The 20,701-nt window shown below is 40.9% G+C and overlaps 1 protein-coding gene and 1 long non-coding RNA gene across 2 annotated transcripts in view; one reads left to right on the forward strand and one right to left on the reverse strand.

The window, feature by feature from the left end:
- Positions 1-4,493: 4,493 nt before the first annotated feature.
- On the reverse strand, positions 4,494-7,642 carry zgc:162592 (uncharacterized protein LOC561993 homolog). The gene is made up of 2 exons (XM_063188027.1): positions 6,758-7,642; positions 4,494-6,174 (listed from the first exon to the last, which is right to left on the reverse strand). Exons 1-2 carry the CDS (start codon positions 7,578-7,580, stop codon positions 5,864-5,866), a joined length of 1,134 nt encoding a protein of 377 aa, XP_063044097.1. The 5' UTR covers positions 7,581-7,642; the 3' UTR covers positions 4,494-5,863.
- Positions 7,001-20,701, forward strand: part of LOC134438450 (uncharacterized) — a 39,018-nt gene continuing 25,317 nt past the window's right edge. The window contains exons 1-2 of the long non-coding RNA XR_010032584.1: positions 7,001-7,054; positions 10,044-10,092. This is a non-coding gene — a long non-coding RNA (uncharacterized LOC134438450). The remainder of the gene's footprint in view (positions 7,055-10,043; positions 10,093-20,701) is intronic.

A 20,701-nucleotide genomic window follows, 5' to 3' on the forward strand; every position in this document is an offset into this window, starting at 1 on the left:
CATCTCTAGACTAGAGTGCAGCATTATGAGTCTGAAAGGCCTGGATCATAATGGCATGATGGCCAGCCGGTATTGTACCCAAATGGTCAGCAAAATCACCTGTCATTCGGTTGATAATAGCTCAACTAATAACAGAAAATGTGCATTTTCTTTTCTCTTTATTTTTTACAAGCTCCATTTCTGTTTGAGTTGTGACACTTGGTAAATTGGGCATAAAAAAACAAATAGTATCATCTTCAAAACATTCAATCCATAAATTACTGTAGATGGAGCAGTTGGGCTTAGTAGCCGTTGTGAATCCATTTTCCAAATATCTAGGCTATATACTACATCTCAAAACCAAACTGTGATGAATAATGATAAAGATGGAAAAATGATGTGCTCACAGAGGTCAACAGATGAAGTGAATACAAAACATCATATACGACCCACCACCACTACAGTGATAGAATATGAACATTCTCCTCCCCCATGTTATTGCATATCTTCATGCTCACCCACCAGAAACAGGCATTTTACAATTAGCTTCAAGGTCATGACATTCTGCTGAGAGCTTTTGATTATTATTCTCAATTGATAACACGTAAGCTGGCAAATGTGTTCAACACAAATGGTTGTGTGGCGTACATGTTGACAAGCTCAGTAAGTACAGTTTAACCATTTATTGAAATGGATGGCATTCATAATAATAACATATAAGTTACATATAAGTTAAAGGACAAGTTAAAGGACAGGTTAAAGTAAGGTTAACATTTTTTTCTTTCGTTAGTTAAACGTTTACAGTTACATTTTCAGTGGTACTTTCAGTAAAAGTCACAAAAGCTCCTGACTAATCTTGAGATGGCTATAAAAAGAAATCGTTTTTTAAAGACTGCATAACAATGGCCATTAAATGTCAGTCCTCATTGTGCCTGCATGAATACAATAAACTACTGTCCATATCCATTATAGACTATTCTTCAAGATAGATTAACCTGTCATGATGCAACAAAAGGCAACACATGTTGAATCAAAATGGATGGTATATTCATACAACAAATATATTGTTCAACAGTATAGTTAAGGATGTTTAAATTAAAATTATTCAACAGTGGAAAAAGAGATGAGCCTTGCGATATCATACAATAGTGTGCCATTACACATGACATTTAAAGACGTTCAGATAGAAATGTTTAACGAGCTTACGGAGACTGACAGATCCTTCATGTCTCTTACTCTTAAAAAAGACAATCTGATGGTGCAGTATTTGCCAGCTACTTGTAATGAAAAGTTATGATGAATCAGAAGACCAGTCCAAGTCATGGTCAAAAAAACAGTCTCACACCTACAGCAGATCTACAGTTTGGTTATGGAAACAGGGGGGAGATGAATTGTATAACCATGTAACGACTGCAGTGCTTCTGTGTTCATTAAAGGCGTTCTCTGGAGCAGTTGCACATAACCAATTCATCCAGCTACACAGCTCTCCACAGGCCATGGCAAACTTTTAATAGGAGTGCAAATGCCCCATCACCAAAATCAATAACCCCTACAAATTTCAATTTCAGATTTCATTTCAATCAACAGCACAACATTTGAGATAAATCCTTTTCATAAATCTGTTTCTGACTCATTGCAGGGCAAATGAATGTTTTCTTGACAGCAGCAAAGAGTGAGCAGTTTGGCTCATGCCAGGCCAGAAGCCATGATTTGACAAGTCCTGGGCAAGTCTGGCTAGTTGCTAGACCAGCAGGTTCAAAGATAACTGAGCCAGCTAGAGGACATTTGTACTATGAAATGTTGTACTATATGTAGCCTACCGGTAAGTGCTTCCTTTAGTAGCCCATCATTACTTGCAAAATAGTTGCTACACCCTTTGTCCGCTGCTTACGTAGTATATCCAAGTGGGTAATGGACATGGTGTGACCATAAAGATGTACTACTGAGCTATAGGGAGAGCCTAATGAGGAAAAACAACCAAAAGTTGAGAAGTATCAATTTAAGTAAAGCATAGAGTTCAAGAGGATCCATGTGCACAAACTCTCAGCAACACATGTGCAGGTGTCAGGCAGGAAAACTTGATCAAAGATGAAAGTTCAGAAAACACAGCACACTGCTTACTGTTCTTGGCTGATATTACATACCAGTGCAACCATCAGCATCCTCTCTATTGCCACACATGAAGACTTAGGTATGGTGGGAGGAATACATTTGTACACCCTTTAGAATTTCTTACATTTCAATTTAAATCGGTCATTACATATAGTCTGATCTTCACCAGAATCACATGAATGAACACACAGTGTCTGCTGTAAGAAACACCCAACAAACAATCGCTTGCTATCCTATTTCTACTGGCCATGTAAACATTCACAGGACAGCAAGGAATAAGTAAGTACCTTTGGCCAAGGATCCTGCAAAAGCGAATTAGTAAACGTTCAGGATAAACAAGACTAATTTGAGCGATTTCAAAGTCAATTGCTCAGGTGTCGCTTATAACTGAGCTGTCAGTGGAAAACGCACACCAGTTAAGAATTACTATGTCTAGATGGAGAGGCATTGCCTGATGTGCACCATGCCTCGTTCAAAATAATTCTCTACAGAACTATAATAAAGAGTTATTGATTTGTTTAAATCTCTAAAAGGTCGCAAAATCATTTCTAAAAGTCTTGATGTTGTTCACAAATGCATGGTTAGAGAAAGTGTCCATGATTGGAGACAATTTAGCAGTTTTGCTTCTGTTCGAAGTTGAAGACCCTGCAAAAATTACTCCAAGGACATAGCACATAGTCCTCAATGAGGTAAAAACAAGTCAGAGGTGGACAAAGATGCAGAGGGGCCCTGACAGTTCCAGGCCAAAAACTCTGCCGCCTTGTGGACACAGGAAGGAATTACAATTGAGAGAATGCGTTTTGGACGGACATACCCTCTTATAGAGATGCTGGGACGCAACTAAAAAGGTCATCTGAAGACGTACAGAAATCACTGGAGCATGCTTCCATCTCTGTTGACATATCTACAATACTGTCAAAAACACACACAAATGGGGTTCATTCTTAGCCTAGAAATCTAGACGCCCCTAGCGACCGCAAATTGAATTTGCTCAAATTAAAATATTGCTGCACCTTTGAGATTTTGAAGGTGAAAAAGTGGATCGCACTCGGGTTCTTCTTTTCTTCTTTTTTATTTTTTTATTTACATAGCAGCAGAAGTGTAGACAAACGTTTCGGCTGTTGCCTTCGTCAGGAGACACTGACGAAGGCAACAGCCGAAACGTTTGTCTACACTTCTGCTGCTATGTAAATAAAAAAATAAAAAAGAAGAAAAGAAGAACCCGAGTGCGATCCACTTTTTCACCTTCAAAGTTATTCAACGGGAGACGCACCACACGGAAGAGCGCGGTGTATCATCAACTGCACCTTTGAGATTTGCCAAAAAGCATTTATATGCTTTACGGAAGTACTGCAGTGCCTTGTATGTAGACCAAAGTCGAAACACACACACACAAGGGAACACACAATATCATGTTTATAGGAAAATTGAAGTACCATACCTTCACCAAAACCACATCTCCACTTTGAAGTATGGTGGCGGTAACATCCTCCTATGGCCTACCTTGGTTCCTCAGGCTCTTGTCAGGTTGTTATTATCAGTGGAAAAATTAACTCACCAGTTTAATGAGAGAATGTATAGAAAAAAAACTAAGGTAGTCTGCATGGTTGAAGCGCACAAGAGGATGGATGCTGAAGCAGGATGACATATTTTAGAAGTAAATCAACTTTAGAATGGCTTCAGAGCAGTAAAATACATATTCTGCAATAGCCCAGTCAAAGCCCTGACATAAACCCAATTGATATGGTATGACCTCAAGAAAACTATTCACTCCGAGTCCGGACATCCAAGAAACCTTGCTCAAGTGAGGCAGTTTTGTAAAAAGAGAGAGAGAGTAGATTCATCCTGATTGTTTTGCCAATCTGATCTGCAACTACAAGAAATGGCTTAGGTTATTTGCTGCTAAACGAGGGTCTGTTGAAAGCAAGGGTGTAGTTATTTATTCCTCACCGTCCTGCGAGTGTTTACATCTTATGGCCAATAAGAATAGGATTGCATGCAATTGTTTGGGTGGTAGTAAAGCAGATACTGTTCATTCTGGTGAAGATCAGACCATATTTAATTACCAATTTAAGTTAAAATGTAAGAAATTCAAGGGTTTACAAATGGATTCCTCTAACTGTATGAAGTCATCCGTTCACGGTTCATGTACCTTTTATAGAGAAACAACAGACCATTCAAAAGTTATAGCACAAACAAAAATATTTAACGGATGCATGGACACACATGACTAGAGAACAGTATGCCTACTGCACTTTCTGTGGGAAGCATAATCTCCCTGTTACGGCCATTTTTTGTTCTGTAAGCCTGATATCAATTCACTGCATATTTGTGTCAGAATTTGTCTTTGCATGAAACGTGATGCATGTTTTTGATAAATTTGAAGTCAAGGACACAATACATTCCAAATATAAATAGACAAATCTTTATTTAATAATTAAATTTCTTAATACCAAACGACAACTGTAATTCATATACAGCCGTTTCACACCTATACATATAAAATTCTGTATTTACAATAAATTTGAGCAACTTTTTTTTCCTTCAAAACAATGTTCCTAATACACAGTGCTCCAGGGTAAAAAAAAACAATAGTTTGAAACAGACCAATCAACAAGCCAAGCTCCAAAACCACTCAACATATAAACATCCAACAACAAGTTAACATTATGAGGAACGGACTTATTTACATACCATTTATACACATTGATAATATTCCCATGCTCATCTTTAGACACACTATGCAGACATCCAAGGTCATGGCCCTGCCACCAACTCACTGGCTGTTAGATGTTTCCGAACAAATGATTGGTACATACAAGAGCGAATGGTTCAAACAGGTTGGGGGTGTTGCAAAGCACAAAAAGAAAGAGTGTAATTGGCATGGTAGAAGTAAACAACCCTAATTAGTGAGACTTAACTTTAGGAGCGTTGATGTGGCATCACCTCAGTGACAACTGGCATGCGGCCCTTTCATAGGGACAAGAAACACCTCCCGCACACAGCTGTGGTGACCTTTCTGCACTGGAAACGGCCTAATTGCTTTTCTCCTTTTTGCATAAATTGCAACGCTGAGGCTTAAAAGGTTAAACTTGCCAGGTTGACAGCAAGCTCAGGTCTTCTGTACACAACAAAATAAATCATGATGCTAGAGATTGTGGGGCTCATAGAGATCGGCAAGTATTCACTTACCAAATTCTGTTACCGTTTGCCAGTTTGAGAAAGAAAGCTTGCCTCCAGCATCTACAGTTGCTGAAGAACTCAACCACAGGTGCCTGGTGCACCTTTGGAGTTGAAGTTTAAAAAAAAGAATAAAGAATTATATAAATGTTGAAAACTGACAAACAACTAAGTCTAACGAAACTTAACTAAGCTAACTAAAACAAAAAAAGAAAAAAAATGGTAGAAAAATAAAATTTGAATCCTTAGAATGTGTTTCAATCTGAAGGTTTTGGTCGAGCAACAACACTAAAAAGTAAAAATGTATAAATTTACAATAAGATTTACTGAAAACTGCCTGAATCCAGTCCAGAGAGAAAAAAGAAACCAGTAAAAAATCTACAGTAAACCTGATGCGTACAGAAGTTAAGACTGCAGTCCTGGCCAAGCTATGCCTCAGTTAGTCCCTGATTGCACCATTCTGCTCTGCAGATGGTGGAGGAGGACTTGTCCTCCTAGTTACCAGGAGTGCTGGCATGGACTCCATGCATGGAGGTTTGGGTGGTGTTCTCAGTGTGTCCAATTCAGTCCTTCACCACCACACCCCTGGTCCTCAGATATTGGTGTCAGAGGCCAACGTTAGGAGTGTGCAGGTGGAGGACACACTAGATGAGCGCTCCTGGAGTGTGTTGTTGTTGTCCCACGCTCTGTGGATGTCATCGGGCCCAGTGATGGAGAGGCACCCCAGCGACTTGCTCAGTTCTGGACAGAGGCTCCAGCACAGCTGACCGATGATCATATGGAACTTCCTCCTGAAGCTCTGGTTGATCCAGAAGTAAAAGATGCAGTTCAGGAAACCGTTGGACGTAGGTAACCACACAGCTACAAACTCGATCCACTCTGATGGATTGCTGCCTGAAATGGCTGAAGACAAGGACAAGACAGTACACAGCTGATGAGTATTTTGGCACACCATTATGCACTGTAGGCAAATAATACCAAGACAAACATGTTGACGAAGGGCATACTGTATAATCATACTGAAGTATAGTGGGTATATGGAGTGTGGTCCTTTGACTGCTTTTTAAGATGACCATCACGTGTGGATGAAAACTTTGAAACTAGATATGGCCTTAACAGGCCTTATGGCCTGTTCCATTTCTGCACCCATAACCATCGAAAAAAGTTGGATGTAGGCCATTAGTTTCAGGGATGAGAGAAACTATTCCTAACATTCACCAACTTATACTAATATTGCACGATCTGCTGAAAAAAAATAAAAGATATAAAAAAATGCCAACACATTCACAAAAACTGCAATGCATCACAGGTGCTTTCAAATGATTTGTGGGTTTTGTCTAATTAAAAACTGCCAAAAGATGGGAAACTTCACTTCCCTAGACAAACGCAGAAGTGATCACAGGTCTGAAAATACTTAATTTCCCTCTAGGCACATCTTCATTTCATTTGCTCATGTAAATAACTGTTAAAATGTGTGAAGACATACCATTGTAAATCATAAGAGCCATGCAAGGTGTCCAACATGCATAATAGGCTGCCATGACAGGAACAAGCACGCGGGAGGCCACATTAGGCCTGTTTCGTCCAATCATATTGGCATTCCTCAATCTCGTTTGTTGTCTTTTGGCTGCGAACCAAAGCCGCAAGTTGCAGTAAGTCATGACCATAGAGCAAGGGAAGAAGATGAATCCCGTTAAGGTCAACGAGTAGGCAACATTGGTAGAGTACAGCGGCTTGCAGACCAGCGATGCTGTGGAGAAGTACACTTCAATGATCCCCTCAGGTAAGGAGATGGGAAGCAGCAACACGGGCGGGAAAAGCCAGGCCATAGCAATCATGAGTAGGGCACGTTTCCTTGTCATCAGAGATGTGTATCTTAGCGGATAAAACACGGCAATGTACCTCTCTAAGCTTATAGTAGCCAGTGTGTACATGCACGTGGAATACACAATTGCGTTAAAAAATGCCACCAAGTGACAGAACGGGTCGGGCTCCACAGTGGAGTTTCGCATCAGGCTCACGGCGAGATTCAAAGGCATGACGATGAGACCAAACGCCGAGTCTGCCCCAGTCAGAGACAGCAAGAAGTATCTGGAGTTTCTCGACCACCCAGCTACTGAAGACGATATAACAGACACTACAGCTATGTTCCCAAGTGTGATCATTACTCCCAGAACCAGTATTATAACAATCTTGACAGGTCGATGTGCTAACTCCATTGCTTGATGGCTGCCCATGCGCGTCAGATTGTAGACATCTTCACTGCTTGAGTGTGTGGAGACATTGTGGCACTCCACATTGCCCCACATTGTGAAGCTCTGCTTATTCCAAATCACTCATCGTGTACATGACTGCGTGTCACTTTTTTGCAAAGTCTACACAACTAACTCTCCTCGCGAGGTGCAACCATGGCCTTGCGCATTTTCAAGTATGTAGTTCCCATTAACAATTACGAATTCACCTGCGCGAGGCGAGGGCTTGTCACGTGGCAACTAATTGATGAAACGTCAGTAGACCCCAAACTGACCTTATTTACTGGCTGACACCCAGCTTAAAAATTGAGAAGGCGATGGAGATGTCCAATTTAATTGGAAAACAATGATCGTTTAGTTTGAATCTGGGTGTGAATTGAAACTCAAAACTTCATCGGCCACTCTGTAGCCTACTTCCAGTGCTATATTAGCTAGACCATAAAGCTCTAGCCTATGCACCCGTGACACATGCTGAAGGCCTACCTGTAGCACATTCTTTGCACAGGACTGTGCAAAGAATGTGCTACAAGTAGGCCTTCAACATTGGATTTCCAACAAAGTAGTTCAGTAACTTAAAGATGAACTGAAATGCAATTGAGAGTAAACATTATATAACAAATCAGTAGCCTAATATGTCTTCTATTGGTTGGACACTAGACTGCCTAATAAGGCATATACAAATATGATCTGCTTTGGAATGTTTTTCTGCCATGGGCACTGACTGCTTTGTTGAAATGTGAGATATTATGGTACCCTGCAGGTCCTTTCAGTGTAGGCTTAATTGAGAATAATTTTGTGTATTGTATTGGCCTCTGGCGCTTTTTGGTCAGAATGAAACCTGAATACGTGAACAGTGGAAATGGAATACAGAATAATTTCAGGTGTAGTTCAGGCGCTGTTTTCATATGCCAACAAAAATCTGTTGCCACCCAAACATTGGTATCTTCTGTTTTTTAACCCAATTCTTTAGTCCACATTCAACAGCACCCCCTCACACACTTTCGTTCTCTCTCTACCTACAGTAGCTGAGGCTAAGTCTGTGAGACAGTGTTGTGCTTCGCAGCTTCTCTCAGTTGTGACCTGCGGTGCAGCGTTGCGTTCCAAAGGAGGGTTTTAATGAGACAGGATCAAGTGCGGCACACCTGAGCACGCAGCAGTTCACTACTCGCCCCCCTGGGAGTGGCCAGAGCTCAGGCAGCCATAGCAGTGAGAAGGACATTAGTCAGAGCAGCTGACAAATCAGCCGCATCTCTCTCTCTCTCTCTCTCTCTCTCTCTCTCTCTCTCTCTCTCTCTCTCTCTCTCTCTCTCTCTCTCTCTCACTGGTGCATGCACGCTCTCTCTCTCTTTTTCTCTCTCTTTTCTCTCTCTCTCTCTTGCTGGTGCATGCATGCTTTCTCTTTCTCTCTCTCTCTCTCTCTCTCTCTCTCTGTGTCTCTTTCTCTCTCTGTCTCTCTCTCTCTCTCTCTCTCTCTCTCTCTCTCTCTCTCTCTCTCTCTCTCTCTCTCTCTTTCTCTCTCTTTGCCCAATAAGAAAAAAAGAATAGGGTCCAGATACAAACCCACAGGGCTGCGACGTGTTCATTAGGCTCATGACAAGTGCATGCATCAAAGGTATTTTTCAGGCAGCTCTTCACAGTGGGCTCCATTAGCAGCTGGCTTCAGTGTTCCGATGCCGAGGCCGGCAGCACGCAGCTGCGTCTGGGCCTGTCTGTGTGAACAGTCAGTGACCCCCGCGGAGAAGTGTTTCAAACAGCGTGGCGCTGCGCACAAAACATATGCTCACACCTCGCGTAGCCGTTCAACCTCGCTGTGGTTCAGGAGAACCCCCTTTTGAACTCCACACCTTAGCAGGCATGCCAACGCTATTTATAGACTGTGTTTCCACAGAGTCCTCAATGTGTGTGAAATATGAAAGAAATATGAAAGAAAGAACCCAAGCGGAGGTAAAACGGTGAGTAGGTTTATCTAAAACATGAATGGCGAAAGATGGGCCTCATTATCTTGTTTTGAAGTGAAATACTGTAGATGTTGTCTAGTCAGAGAATGTTGAACAAAGAATGCTCTTAACCTAGTTTAAAAGTATGTGGAGTATGTATATACTATGCAGTATGCGGTTTGTGTCAGTTTGATCCAAGGGCAAACAGCATGAAGGCTGTGTATGACACAGTGCTATACAAATACAATTATTATTATTATTATTATTATTATTATTATTATTATTAAACATTTAGTTTAGTCAGGATACTGGTGACTGCCCAGAGTCCTTGGAATATAGAGGAATGAAGAGCATGGGCAAAACAGATTCCTGACAAATTGCAGCATTTCCACAACCACAGGTGAACAGGTGAGAGTTTTATGCTGCACAACAAGAAGAGAAAGAGGCGAGCTGCAGCGCTTCTTGGTAATCGCTGTCCATGGTGCTGAAATATGTGCCTTTTTGATAGCATGATGAAAAATGACTCAATTGGTTTTGGAAGCCAGTCATGGCCATAAAGACTGGTCTTTATCTGTTTTCCCAGATTGTAAGCCCTTCATTTATGGGAGGATGAACCGGTCACAGCTGGAAAGGTAGGTTTATGTGCCAGGACCGACATGTACTGTATGTATCAGTGTACATTCAGCATTGTGATATGACACGCATGATAGACCCACATTCAGACAATACTACACACCCATGCAAATATACATGTACATGTGTTGAATTAGCGTTTACAGCAACATGTATGGCATTGATAACTGGGATTTTTGTCTACGTCTGAAGATACTACTGTATACATGGATGGTTAGTAAAACCAACCATTTTATCAGTTATAGGCCAATATCAAACTGTATTAAGAAAAGCAAGTTCTAGCTGTTCTAACAATTATTCCATTGGCAGCTCTGTTGTGAGTTGTAACATTTACAAATATTTCCATGTTATTTTTTTTTCTTCAAAGGTTTCTTTATTGATTTTTTAAGTGTAATAACAAAGGTTTAGGATATTGAATGTCCATAATATAAAAGTTACACAATATGGGAATATTATCACACATTAGCTATAACAAGGCATAAAGAACAAACTAGACCCCCCCCAACCCCCCACCCATATACAGTACACAATTCAACACAAAATAAACAGAAACAAACAGCCAAAAACAGAGAGAGAAAAAATAAAATAAAAAAAATAACATTACACAAGACATACACATAGACCTGCCACCTTAACAAAATATGTTACCACTGTAGTCTGAAAAGATGTGCACACAGTTCTAGTCTGTCACAGAGGGGAGATTCAACTCGTCAATGTAATCTGACAAGTATCCCCATGTTTTGTGAACTTCATACTGCTTCTAATTTTTTCTATTTTCATGAAATAAAGGATATCTTTAATCAGGGAACTGAATGAAGGGGCATTAGGAGACTTCCATTTCCATGTTATTTTAACAGAATACGTAATGTGTCTCATACAGTGCCTTTCACACAGGCAATGTGGAACTAATCCTTGTACAACAAACTACAATATTTACAGTTTACCACAGGCATCGCCACTTAAGCACTATTTTCTGGTCAATTGCTCGCGCTTAGTCTAATTAGCTCTGCATGAATGCCAAGGAGCATTAATACTAGAAAGAAATACTACAATGCATGAAGTGCCAGGGCACATTAATACTACAAATAAATGCAAGACAATGCATTTAGTAGACCTTAAAAGCTATGCAAATCCCACACTTCTGGCCTCCAGACCAGGGTGCATTAAGATCCAGCTACATCATGCTCCTTCTGTCTCTCTACCCAGGGTTGGCAAAGTGCATGAGTCAGACGTGTCCATTGTGGCATTCGGAGATGATCTCAAGGCTCTCTGAGAGCACATTGTACTAAAAATAAAAATCGAATAAATAAAAGCTGAAAATGGACCTCGGTTGCTAATGCAAGTACACTGATCACTACGTTCTTGCTCATGGAGATGTATGAAGAATTTGCACTAGTGTACCGTACTATCTTCTGCATTGGAAAATAGCATGTGTTTCTTGACGTGTTTTCTCATACGATCCATCTCAGTACAGTATTTACTGGTTTGTCACATTTTCTTTGCCAACTACGAGTGAAAAGAAGCAACCAGGGATTGGGCCTGGGCATTGATCGGTTGCTGTCGTGTGTTCTTACTGAAAGCAAACAACATCTTGTCTGTTGGTGTTCTGTAGTCCTTGTAATAGGATGCGAAGACTGTGACATCCCCATAAAGGAAACACTGAAAGAAAGTGTGAATGAAGTGTGGTGGTGTTGAGCGTAAGGCTTAAGTAAAAGGAAGGCCATGGTATGGTGGCGTAAGGCGTAAGGCTTAAGTATGAAGTCCTGTCAAAATGGCTGCCTCCAAACTGCCAAGCATTTATTCCCACACATTTTTTTAGCATTACCTCTCCTTAACTGAGATTTCAGAGCAACTGTCCTCCTTTCTATATGTGGGTAGAGGCAGGAAGATGTGCTGTTCTTGTGCTATCTAATGCACCCTGTCTTGTTCAACCTATTGACTACATAGATATTTCACCTAGAACATATTGAACAGTTTTCTCTGAAGTGAAACAGTATTGGCAAAATGAATGTAGTGTGTGTGTGTGTGTGTGTGTGTGTGTGTGTGTGTGTGTGTGTGTGTGTGTGTGTGTGTGTGTGTGTGTGTGTGTGTGTGTGTGCAGTTTAAAGGGGACTGGAATGAAATTGTTGCTTTATTGTTTTGTAATTACATATATCAGGTTGAGCCTGTTTGTATGTTTTGAAATCTTTGGCCATTTCCACTCTGTGTTTGGAGATCTGTGCCATGTGTATTTGTGTATGCAAGTATTCCATGATTTGTTTACAATAGCGGGATAAGAAAGTGGTGTATGTATATGGCCACATGAGAATTTGTGCAGAGATAAAGGGCCTATTGTCTGTCGTCTGTTTGAAGATGAAGGTGGGTGGTATAGGGGCCTCTGCTAAAGGGAGATAGGGCATGCTGTTTTGTTCATGTAGGGCAAAAACATCTGAAAAAGGGCCTCTATTTTCACAATCATTTGCAATGATGCGAGGTGAGGCATGCGTGGTATTTGATTTGTGTTTCAACCAATAGGTATTCCACAGAGGATTGTGGTGATGGAGCATCCAGGCTAGAGTGAGTGATGCTATATCAGGATTCAGCAGCTCCAATCTAATTGACATGAGTGTCAGAGGAGATGCACTGCTGTGTGATCATACAGAGTTGGTAAAAACTGACGTCTTCTTAGCATTCTGGGTTTATTCTGTACTCCCCTGCCCAAAACAAACACAAATAATACATTACAATAGATGAAGCTGTCTGGAGGTTATTGTCTTATTATTTAATTTAAAGTTGACAAGGTAAATGTATCATTTGATTTGTTTAAAGTCAGGTTTTTATTTAGTTTTTTCAAGTCATGGGCTATCAATCATGCCTCACTGTGAATTGAACCAAATTGTAGTTTTGACATGAGATCACATTGCTTGCGGAGGCATACATTGTCAGTGACATACCAACACAAATGTTCCAGCAGGAGGAGTGAGATGCATTGAGATGACATAGGCTGCAATGACTGACAGCGATTGGCTACTTGGGAAATGCAATCCTAATGTGTCCTGCACTTGATGGAATCACCAGCGCTCATGTCTGTGGGAGGAGAACATGGAAGCTATACAATATAGTTGCTTACGTTGGCTATTTATAGTCTATTTTTCTCTCATGAGCCTGTATGAATGGGGTTGTGTGTAAAAGACTCCAGCCTGATTTCACTGAAAAAGAGATTCCCTTTGCATTCTCATGCTAATTAGGTTATTCACAGCAAAGACTTGGGAAAAAATCACTGAAAACTGGAAGTACAGTTGAGCCATGTTAACATATACAAGCATTAGCAGTATGATAATCGGGGCATTGGGGATTTCTTTTTTCAACACCTTCAAGCACCTTTTTTATGGTTCATTTACAACTGGATAAATTTGGCACAGTTAGAGAGTGGGGCCTGATTCATATTGTTATTCACAGTGAAATAGATCTCGTATTTTGAACTGACCTGATAAGTTACGTTCATGAAACTAAAGGAGATGAAATACGGCTCTGATGAGCATCATTCTCTTAATTAGTATCCTCTTAATTAGTATCTTCCAGCAACAGAATGTTGTACAAAACCAGTAAAAAAATATAATACTTTTTTCTACACCCTTATCATAAAATGCAAATGGTTGCTTTTTATGACCCCTATTGTGTAATTTTCATGAAATCAATTAAGCTATAAACAACGTCTTTATTCACAGCACATGCAGACTATTAATGAATGATATGATGATGCCTCGGAAGTATTCCATCCTGTTTGTAATACCACCAGCCCTCCATTTCACCTGAACAGATATTTTAGTTATTGAGCTAACAGCTATCTAAATAAGTTCACTGTTACACAAAAACCACCCTCTCCTCTAGCCACTGCATGGTACATATTCCTCTACCACTCAAATTGGTTTAACCTTTAACCCTTCCTCTCAACTCACACGCACACACATACACACACACACACACACACACACACACACACACACACACACACACACACACAGTCCCCAACTCCCTTGAGAGAGAAAAAAACGCCCACTGTAGACAGTGTGGAGAGAATGCTGCATACAGGAGATCTCGTCCTTCAGATCTTTGCTCTCCTTAGTTATTAAGTACCAAGTGGAGAAGCTAGAGGAGGGAGATGGCCAACTGCATTATACAGTCTTCAGACTATCTTGGAACACTGCCAAGAAGAGAGGGGTCTTAACTTTCTTCACATGCCAGTATAGTACACACACACACAAAATGCATAACACACATAGGCATACTTAAACACCCACACATGCTCTCTCTCTCTCTCTCGATATCTATTTATGCATCTATCAATTTCTCTCCATACATACTTTGTCAGTCTCTCTCTCTCACACACACACACACGCGCGCGCGCGCACGTACACACACACACACACACACACACACACACACACACACACACACACAAGAATTCAATATGTCCAGCGATGATAATCAGCCTCGCAGGCTTTCCAGAAAGCCCTCAGGTCCCAAGCATTAAACTTTCATAACTGTTCATTACTAAGACTGCAGAAAAGGCAGAGAAGCCGCTTCACCTGTTTTCCATATGAAAGACTGAAGTTAAATAACAAATATATGTATAGCCTCTCTTAACATGAATTATGAATCATGTCAGAAAGTTTCTGGAGACGGGGACAACCATAAAGTTTGGTGGTGCCGTGCCTTGCCGTGCCTGTCTCTGGTTGCCACCCTCTTTGTGTGCACATCAGCAGCAGCAGCAGAGGCAATGAATATTCATGCCTGGGGCATGTCCAATTATCATGAAAAACTAGTGGGGATATTTTTAAAATGTGAAAATGAGGGGGGATTAGTGGGAGTCAACTTGAGGATGGCACTCCGGCGAGAGAAATGTCTTCATTTGGACAGTTAATGACCTCCATGAATGGCCGAAATGTAATGCGGTGTCTGGGGGTGGTGGATGGTGGGCGGTGGGCGTCGTGGGTTGGTGCTGGTGGAGCATCTGGGAAGGGGGGGGATTATGGGGGAAGAATGCTGCTGGAGACTCGCTCACCATTTGCTTCATATGTCCACCCAGGGTGGAGAGAAGAAGAGCCAAGCAGCCAGCCAGTCAGACAGCAGTGAGGGAGGGAGGGAGGTGTTTGTTGTTATTGCTAAATCGCCAAATCCTTATCAGGCAAATGCACACACGCCTCCCCCTGCAGTCTATTATGATGCAAAGGTACCCCCCCTGTGTGGTAGCCATATAAACAAACTAGTTTCTCAATGTATGTTCTTACCGGTGCATTATGTGATAGAATTCAGTCTCTGTGAATCCCAATCAGTTCTCCCTAAATGTTGCTACCAAACACAACTTTCGGGAGAAAAAAAAGAGGGCCGTCTTCAATGCCACGTTGCCCAAGCCAGAAATTAGTCTTCGGCTTCCGCTAAGTGCTGAATTGTAGCGATCGGAAGTAATGTCGCTTAGGAGGCATGTATTAAACTGATAGGGCAGAGCTATTGTTCCGTTAATTGCAAACAAATGCTAAAGGTGTCTGCCGATTTGTGTTGTGGCAGTTAACATCCATCTGATGATTCAGGGGTGGAAAGCAAATTTTGTGCTTTCAATTGAGATGCATGTGACTACTCCGGCTAGATATTGAAAAGAATACCAAAAACTTTTCTAAAAGCAAGACATACATTTTATGAAAAAAGTAAAGGTGAAGTTAAGCTTTATTAAAATTATATAGTTTAATTATTTTGTTTTTACTAAAACATCTTCCTAGCTGTATAGTAATAGATAAAAAAATATTTTGCATGTGTTTTTACGTTTACTTTTTGTAAACGTTTACCTTTCATGATAAGGGAGCCAATGGCAAACCTCTTCATCAGTTACGTACAAAGTACTTACTAACTCAGCAACAGTACTGAGGACACAAAGTGCATTTGAGGACAAAGAAGAAAAGCCTTTTGTGACTCAAAGGCACCCCCACCAGAGAGGGAAAATCGATCTATGAAGTTCACAAGCTGTCTTGGACTGTTTTATATGCACAGCAATTAAACAGTGTCTCAGAGGGGCTGTATTTAGACAGTCAGTCTCGGAATGTTTCAGTAGTCTTTGTGCTTTGTGTGGGTACTGAGTGCAGATGAGGTCAAACAAGAGGTTGTTATCAGTCATAAATGTGCCAATTGAGTCTGCCTCTTGGATGTCATGTGGCAGCCTGGCCTTGCCATCCATCAAGCTCCCGTCAGTTCACATTTCGCTCCACGTTTGGTCTGGGTCTTGTTGTCTGTGGGGAGATTATTCTTGTTGCCTTGTAACTGGACAATCAGCGAAAGGGGGTGGGACGAGGTAGGGGTAGCGAACGATGACACAATACATACGAGCACATTACATGTTAGTGACCAAACATTAGCGATTGGGTGAAATCCGATGCACATTCAAACTCCATTACAGTTCACGCCTCCTACCAGTAATGGTTTCTCAATTCAGCCAATTCCAGACTGTCTGTGTGAATGAGATTAGTATGAGGGTATGGTAAGACTAGTAAGGCAGGGCTCTCCACCTCTTTTAGGTGCAGTATGAGGAGGCATATTCTCCCATCCCTCTGGGTGGTGGTGCTTATGGAATTCTCAGGAGGAACGGCCTTAGTAGATCCAAAGATATTTGCAGGAATGTAATAAGCACAGACGGTTAATGAGATGTACAATAGGAAGTGGTTCCCTTAATAGCTTTGCAAGGGGGCTGGAATATAAATTCTCTAACACACAGGTAGCCAATTAAGTTAAACATGAAATGTGCCATCTTCTTTTTTGTTGATATTCATGCGGCAGGCTTTTGAACAAGCTGGAGTTTGTTTCATTGCCTATTTAGAGGTCTTGTAAAAACAAAGCCTTATCTGCTTCAATTTCATTGGGCCACATTACACATTTTACAGTATTCTAAGCAGAAAAATATGTGTCAAATATCTGAAAAGTGACATATGAATCATCAAACATCAAAGATGATGCAACTCTAATACGTATTTACAGAGATGTTCTTTGGTAGGATGTACAGTTAGTCAACAGGGTATTTCTGCTTGGTGGACCTATTCCTATTCTTTTATCAATTCACACACAAATGGCTTCCACCCAGATGATTTTAATACATTTCATTATACTGGACATCTGATAGGGCTTTCATCATGACGCATTTCAATATAATGAAAAAAGGGTCTTACATCTTATTAGATTGTAATGAGATTGGATTGAATTTAATGGCACATCTTCTATGACTAACTGAGTGTATGAATGAATAGGCAGCCTTCAGGAACTGTCTGAGAAGATGTCATACAATATCCCCTGGATTGACCTAGCAGTCTGGGCTCATATGAGCATGGCACTCTAATTTAAATAGTCTATTTGTTTCAGTTGCAATTGGATTCACCTGAAAGTAGTGTACAGCACTCAAGGCGTTTGCACGTGCGAGAGATATCCGCCTTTTGAGTCCTACAGAGGAAGGGAATGGGAAACTGAACAGAGCCAAATGCATCCATTTTGTATACAAAAATAACAATCATCCTGGAAATTCATATGCCTGGAAGGCTTTGATGAGAATACATTTTTTAGGAACACATCTTGTACTTTGGGGTATGAAGATGATGTTGATGATATCCTTCTCACAACTCTGTGAAAAGATTGCATGAATGCTGACATCTTTAATGCAGTTCCTTGAATAAATTCTCTCTGAAGCCACGACTTTGCCCAAAACCTCTGTTTTAAAATTCAAGACTCAAGGTTTTTTTTATTTTGCCCCAAGCTGTCCTTGTTTGTGAAATTGGTAGTGAAATGTGAGCTGTGACACACACTCCCATCTGTGTAGTGGAGAATATAGGGATACACTCCAAAATAAATAAAATAATAGTAGGCCTAATTTAAAAAGATGGCCTAAGCATTTTAAAAAGCGGATGGCTTGAGGGAAGAAGCTCTTGCGTAATCTCTCTGTTCTCTGCTAATTAGCCTGTGATGATGATAATTGCGGCACTCTCAGTCAGGAGAGACCATTACGGACGCGCTCCTTAAAGAAGATTTATGGGGACAATTCAAAGGACAACAACAAGGTGGCACTAAGCCACTGAAGGAGTGTTCAGGTCATTAGGCTTAATAGAGGATGCTGGGAACATCCACTCCAATGTCAATCCAAGGTCACGCCAGGGGTGAGGAGTCATAGTGGCTCAGCCCTAAGGATGTACTGTATCAGCAGAGGGGGTTTCCTAGAGAATCTTTGGTATCAGTTGATGTTGGAAATCTGACCTCTCTTACCCCCTGCCTACAGCAGGAAAGTCAGATATACAGCATCCTTCAATGTTTTGCCATACATTTGAAATGAATACAGTGAGATTATTGTACAGATTTTTTTCATTACTGTTGGAGTACAACAATATATTTGAGACTAAAATATTAAGATATTTTTAAATTATGCAATCAATCCCAACATCAAAGCCTATCTGACTTTATTGAGTAAAAGTTATATTATGGTTGTTAATGAATCACTTATTTAATAACAATAACAATGTATGTCTTGTCAGTCTTGGTGCAGTGTCTCCCTTTTTCTCTTCAATTCCCTTACATATCTTAGGATAGATGTTTTCATTTTCTTTAGTGAAACGGCTTACCACTAAACTAATCCCAAAGTTTGAAGATCAAAGCGAATAGTCAAAAGTGTGATTTGTGTCACGATTTGGACAGCCACCATGATCAATGGTCTGTGGTCCCCCTAGTAAGATTTCTCCATCCTTGTCAAAATCATCCCCATTTGTATGGGCATCCGGCACATTAGCAATTCACAGTATGATGATGAAACATCACCTACGTAAGTGGATTGCACTCTAATTGCACCCTCAGTTCCAAATTTTGCCCAAAAAAGGTGATGGCAGCAAATTCTTTTTTCTTGTCCAAGTTACACGAATATGACTGAAAGTGGCATTTTTTTACAGTTTGTTCACAAAATTCACTTTGCTCACATCTCAGCTGTCTAATTGGCATCCCTCCTTAACGCCTTGATTATATCCCTCAGTGATGTGATAATAACGGAGACCATTTGCGGCTCATTAATTAATTTCTACTGGGAACTGCCACACACAAGTCACACTCATCGCCAAGCGTCTCAGTTGGGAGTAACAATAATGCTAATGGATTGGAATGCGTAGACGGCACAGAGCCATATATTTGGGGATCGTTTAAACAAGGAAGAAGCACAGTGCAGAATGTAATTAGCGGTTCCCAGGCCGTGTGCAAAATTAGCATTCAGCCAAGTGTTTCCTCTAGAACACCAGCATAAGCCTATACTGTACTGTACGTAACTAATATGCAGTGCGCCGATGTAACTGGCTTTGAAGTTGGACATATTCATACAAGGATCCATTCACAGCAGGGGGACGGGGTATAGCTTTGTAAAAGTATCTTTTACTGTGTTGCTTCACACACACGCCCGCCTGCACACACACACACACACACACACACACACACACACACACACACACACACACACACACACACACACACACACACACACACACACACACACACACACACACACACACCACGCACCATGCAAACTCATTATCCAGCCCAGGGCCTCCACAGGTGGCTGGGAATGAGGCCATCTTGTAAATGATTTCTCTCTGTAACAGCCTGGCAGGGAACCACTCGCACAGCTCAGAATACAATCTCTCAAAAGTAGGAAAAATTGGCTTTTGGGAAAGAAAACGGCATAGCTTGCAGTAAGACGCTAAGACCATGCATTGTTCTATGCATATGTCAGTCGGCACTCTTATGCAGCCATGCATTCATTGAGGGTGGGGCCATTTCAATCTCAGATAAAATCTTGAGCTAAAATATTCCCCAGTGTTTTTCTCCATGTGTTTTTTTTTCTTTACTAATCCCTAGCCTGACTTCAAAGTCCACCTGTCACGAAATGGACGGACAAGAAGTGTAGTTTTATACGTTTTATCGAAGGAGTTTAACACATTACATCGTATGCATTGCTGAACTGAATCTTGATCTCAACTTGACTGACGTGCAGTGCGTGTGACGTATCACTCTATTGACTGAGACCTTATCAAAATAAAAGCTATGTCTCATCACACCACCCAAGATTCTAGTCTGTCCAATCTGCCGTAATCTGTGCAGTAGCATGTTTCCAGTCTGATTTAACTGCTAACAACAAGGTTAGAGGGGGGAAAACACCTGTGGCACCTGTAGGAATGAAGATCCAAGTTTTTTTTGTAATTGCAGGATATTTGTTTTAAATGGAAACAGGCAGAACTTGATGCAATAATGTAGACACTGGCCTCCAAAAGTTAGAGTATCCTGTCCAAAAGTTATGCAAAGAAAAAAATGACAGGTGCATGTACCGTATGGGCAAATGATCAGAGAACAGTATGCCTTCGTTAAAGATTTGGCATCTGGACACATCTAGATTTTAACAGGTGTGTAGAAAATGACCAGAATGTCTAAAACTGAAGCCATAAAAGTGGAGTTGAGCTGAACAATGACACATCATCTAAAAAATGACACCCTTACAGGCTGTCTGACATTACTGACATTCATTCAATTTTATAAGAAAACCTTAAGAATGTCTGCAGGCTGAAATAATGT

The sequence above is a fragment of the Engraulis encrasicolus genome, chromosome 22 (genome assembly GCF_034702125.1).
Source record: "Engraulis encrasicolus isolate BLACKSEA-1 chromosome 22, IST_EnEncr_1.0, whole genome shotgun sequence".
Classification (NCBI taxonomy): Eukaryota; Metazoa; Chordata; class Actinopteri; order Clupeiformes; family Engraulidae; genus Engraulis; species Engraulis encrasicolus.

Coding starts and splice junctions, on each gene's coding strand:
- zgc:162592 (XM_063188027.1), bottom strand. CDS start 7,580: ATGTGGGGCAATGTGGAGTGCCACAATGTCTCCACACACTCAAGCAGT. Junction 6,175..6,757: donor GGCTCTTATGATTTACAATG/GTATGTCTTCAC, acceptor CCTTGTCTTCAG/CCATTTCAGGCAGCAATCCA.